Source organism: Gaeumannomyces tritici (assembly GCF_000145635.1).
Source record: "Gaeumannomyces tritici R3-111a-1 unplaced genomic scaffold supercont2.14, whole genome shotgun sequence".
NCBI lineage: Eukaryota > Fungi > Ascomycota > Sordariomycetes > Magnaporthales > Magnaporthaceae > Gaeumannomyces > Gaeumannomyces tritici.
In genome coordinates this window covers 51,322-55,471 of record NW_008804558.1, presented here as the reverse complement: position 1 = coordinate 55,471, position 4,150 = coordinate 51,322, and the positions used below count along the sequence as shown (strand labels likewise).

General features: G+C 50.9%; 2 protein-coding genes across 2 annotated transcripts; one reads left to right on the top strand and one right to left on the bottom strand.

The window, feature by feature from the left end:
* Positions 1-89: 89 nt before the first annotated feature.
* GGTG_13468 (hypothetical protein) lies at positions 90-1,321 on the bottom strand (the record flags this gene model as incomplete). Its single annotated transcript, XM_009231374.1, has 4 exons — positions 90-120; positions 190-334; positions 508-547; positions 1,091-1,321. The coding sequence occupies 4 exons, from the start codon at positions 1,319-1,321 to the stop codon at positions 90-92; spliced, it is 447 nt and encodes a 148-aa protein (XP_009229638.1).
* A 659-nt stretch (positions 1,322-1,980) lies between these two features.
* Positions 1,981-3,148, top strand: GGTG_13467 (hypothetical protein). Its single transcript, XM_009231373.1, has 2 exons — positions 1,981-2,156; positions 2,222-3,148. The coding sequence occupies exons 1-2, from the start codon at positions 2,048-2,050 to the stop codon at positions 2,908-2,910; spliced, it is 798 nt and encodes a 265-aa protein (XP_009229637.1). The 5' UTR covers positions 1,981-2,047; the 3' UTR covers positions 2,911-3,148.
* Positions 3,149-4,150: the final 1,002 nt, after the last annotated feature.

Below are 4,150 nucleotides of genomic sequence, written 5' to 3'. Positions count from 1 at the left end.
TTATCCTTAACCAGGAAAAACCCGATTTCCGGGACTCCAGAATCCTCGAAACGGAAATTGGTGAAGAAGAATACAGGAAGTGGATTCCCTTAAGAAGTGTAGGAGAAGACTAGCTGAATCCTATTAGTTTTTGCTTACTTTATTTATTTTATAAATACATAACGTGGTCCACAAGCGAGCGACACACACCTGAGCGCCGTGCCGGTGAACGTGGCGGGCAACACGACCAGCGCGGCTTTGGCGGTTGGCGAGAAGGAGGCCGACTTAATTGCGAGGGAGCTGAACGTACAACGCGGCCCAAGACTGGAAAAGGCTCTAGATAAGCTAAAGCGGACTTTAAACTTTGTTTAAAGGTGTTATGGCACGGCGTCGCCAGTGGTAGTTGATAGAGTTGATAGCCGATTGGCTGGAGATTAGATAAGGAAGGACTGACAGGATAAAGGTGCGGCCTTCGGCCACACCTTTCCTTCAACCTTTCTTCTCCTCTCCAGCTTAATATTCACATACGTTCTGCACAAGTCGAGGGCTCAAATGCCACGTCGTAACACTAGGGAAAAAAGTAGAAGGCGGTGCATTGCACCGGAGCCACGCGAGTGCCTTTTGTCAATGAGTGGCGTCACATGACCGGAGGTCATGTAACTCCTCTCTGCGGTAGGGCAAATGGCTGGAAGCCCGCAAGGGCCCGCCACGCCATAACATTGGCGAATTAACAGCGGACCTTGGCTGCGCATGGGTTCCACTATATTCGACGGATGCAAAATCAAAAGGGAGGAGAGGTGTCAGATGACAAATGCGAAGGTACTCAATGGTGCCGTATGGATTGATCGAGAAAACTCCAGGTGGCAAAACGAGAAGGGGCAAAATCGGTGCACAGAAAGGAGGAAAGGAGAGAGAACAATCTTCTTGGTGCTGAAAAAGTTTGACAAGAGGATTTAACAAATAGAAACATCATCCTTTATTAGAACAACGTGGATGAGCGATTGAGTTAGAACTGCTCGCAGTAAAAATGCACAATTGCTTCTATCTCTGCACCATTGCGAACTACATTGCCGAATCGACTTTTTACGTTCTATTGCACAAACCACCTTACCCTATCCATCAATGGTTTGGCGGTTACCGCAGTGGTCCCGGATGCCAAGAGCACAAGTGAGGTTCTCCACCCATCCACCAGCCATTTAACAGCAGCCAACCCGTTCACGCCAAATACCGTATCGCCAATTATGGGTCCGCTAAGCCACAATGCGGACACCGTTCTTCTTAACCAATTTTTTCGATCCAGTGATGTTTCCGGACTGGTGGACCGTAAAACCGGACCTTTCATATTGAAAGAAAGTCGTTTTAGAGCAAGGTTTAGTTCCTTCCATTAGGCGGAGCTATTTGTTGCTCCACTCCACCCTAGTTAGCCAGGCCCGCTCTCCCCGATATCCCTAGGTAGCTGGGCGTAATGTTTGATCTGTGTCATAGGCTAGCCCAGGGTGTGTGGTACGTAACCGATGCTCCGTCGTATAGCGGTACTTTTTACGCCATAGGAAGCTAAAAAAGGCTGTGGAAGGAGGAGCAAGGCTTTCCTTGGCACCTTTTCAATTCGTCATTCCCCCCGGTGGCATTCCACCACTACGCCTCGGATCCCCACTCCAAAGAACGAGGGTGAAAAGACGGCGGAGGGAGGGTGGGATGATAGCATCCGGCTTGGCAGCTTGGCGAAAGTCAGTACTCTATTTCAGACGTTTACCCTTGAGCAAATACGTACCATGGGAGAAAAATGCACCTGTTCTAGCAGCCAGGAGGCCGGCGAAGCAGCTGAGATACTGAGAGTATGAGGAATGTGGGGCGGGAATGCTCGTTCAGTATGAAGTTTTGGCTTTTCCTGCGTCCAGACACGCTGTTACGACCCGTGGGCTTTGTGCAGCCAAGTTTGATGGACCATTTAATATCGCCGTACAAACCCGCGCTCTTCAGGGTTGACAGTGCAATATTTTCCATGTCAAACCAAAGTCGTAATCTTATATTTTAACCAAACCAGCTACAGTATTATCAACTATCAATAATGGTTCCCAAACTTTTCGTTTTAGCTGCCACATTTTTGCTGGCAACTACTGCGGTGCCATGTATACCGAGGCCAGATGCAACAATTCCAACACTCCCCAGTACAGGAGGTAGGTTTTACATTTTAGAACGCATGCAATAAGAAAATATGACAGCCCTAATATTGTAACTACAGCCGTCGACCTCCCAGCGCCGAATCCCGCTAGCTCCCTCAAGGCCATCGCAATCGGCCACGGTATTCAGAACTACACATGCGCAAGCGGCAGCGCCACGTCGATAGCTGCTGGGGCCCTCGCCGTCCTTTATGATGTTACGGAATTCTACCCTGGGACTCCGAAAACCGGACTCACAGCCGCAGGTTTTGAAAGCCTGTCAAGCAAAGTACTGTGGGGGCAAAATATACCCCTAAATCTCGTCGACCAGACTGCCGCCAGCCCAGGAACGCCTGAAAAACCAAACGATGGCCTGCCCCCGGCGGCCTACGGTGCCGCCGAGGATGTCGACCCGTTCATGGCGCCGGCGGACCTCGACCTCGGGCTCCTGCGGCTGAAGTTTTTGGGCCACCACTACTTTGACGCCACGGGAACCCCGACGTTCGACTTACATGAGCGGAGCCTGCGCTTTTCTGTTAAGCTTAAACAGTCAGTGTCTCAGCCTCCCGCTGCGGACAAAGGTGTCCTTGGCACTGGAGCCGTCAGATGGCTGCTCCTGAACGACAGTGGTGCTGGGCTCAGTACTTTAGGCGACCAGAGCCAGGTGTACCGCGTTATCACTGCGGGTGGGTTTGGTCAAGGTTGCAGCACAGAGGGCGCTGTGCCTAAGAGCAGCGTGCCGTATTCCGCCTTTTATTGGTTTTATGGTTGATCGCTCATAGCTATCACACAAGTTGAAGGTTGTCATGGAATGGTGCTTGAATATAATGCACGGTCCACTTTAGGCAGGATTTACTCTTCAAAGTTGCGCCTATCACTTTGTAAACAGTTCCCCTCCTTGTTATATTCAGTTAACTGTTTGTCTCGGGACGAAGTACTGTAATGTCGGTAACAAATATTGTTAAAGCGTTTAAACCGCGCAGCGGCCGGCCTGCATTTTTCTTTTCCGCCATCTTTAGCGGTGCTTCGAGGCACCCTGTACCACTACCACCGAGAACCGGCCCGCCAGTCAGGGGCCTCGGGATGCGGCTTGTTATACATGTGCTTAAGGCCGACACTGGTCGGCTGATGAGCTTGGTTTGCTAGTTACCGTGACAAGCAGTCGGTGGGCTGGACTCTGTATCTAGAACACCTGGTAGTCGCTAGCACGTCTGATGCCCCTAGGGAGGCCAGAGTGAGGCAGCACTCGCTACAGACGTTAAATATACCTACCTACCTACCTACCTAAAGCGTTTAAACGGGTTGAATGTCGAAGCCCAACTGCCAAACCCAGTACGAGAAATCTAAAGGTAGAAAATAGTAGATTTTACTAGCTAGCGCCAATCTCGGAAGTTTGTGCTTTGAACGTCAGGTTTGATTACCATCTGGGGTAGTAACGCAAACCTTGCAGTCGGGTCAGGTTTTCTTTTAGTGGCACCACTAAGGGGAAGTGTCATGGCTCTGGCAACATCTAGCTAAGCCCAATCCAACTAGGCCAAAAGGACGAGAAAGTACAAGTCGTCCGACTTGTACCCCACGTTGGGCTTAGTACCTTGGTGCAAACGAGACATGGCTGCGTCTGCCCAACAAGGCACGCCGCGCCATCACACTTCACACTCTTTCAAGCCGTCACCTCGATCGTCAGCAAGCGCGAGAGTCCGCCTGCGAAAGACGTAACCAGAAAATGGGCGCAAAAGTGGCTCACAACGCACACGCACCTCTTCAAACGTATGCGAGGAAAGCCGAGGGCAATCCAAAGGCGCGCTGCTCAAAATAGAGTCGTCCTGAGAGAATGGTTCGACGCATACAAACTTTGCGTAGATTCGCACGGGATCAGTGCCGAGAACAACTGGAATTCCGACGAGGCCGGCTTCCGCGTCGGCGTGTTCGAAGGGAGCCTTGTTTGGTGCTATATTGATATCGAGACGTGGTTCCAAAGCGATCCGGATCGTCGCTCGCTCGTGACGATTATC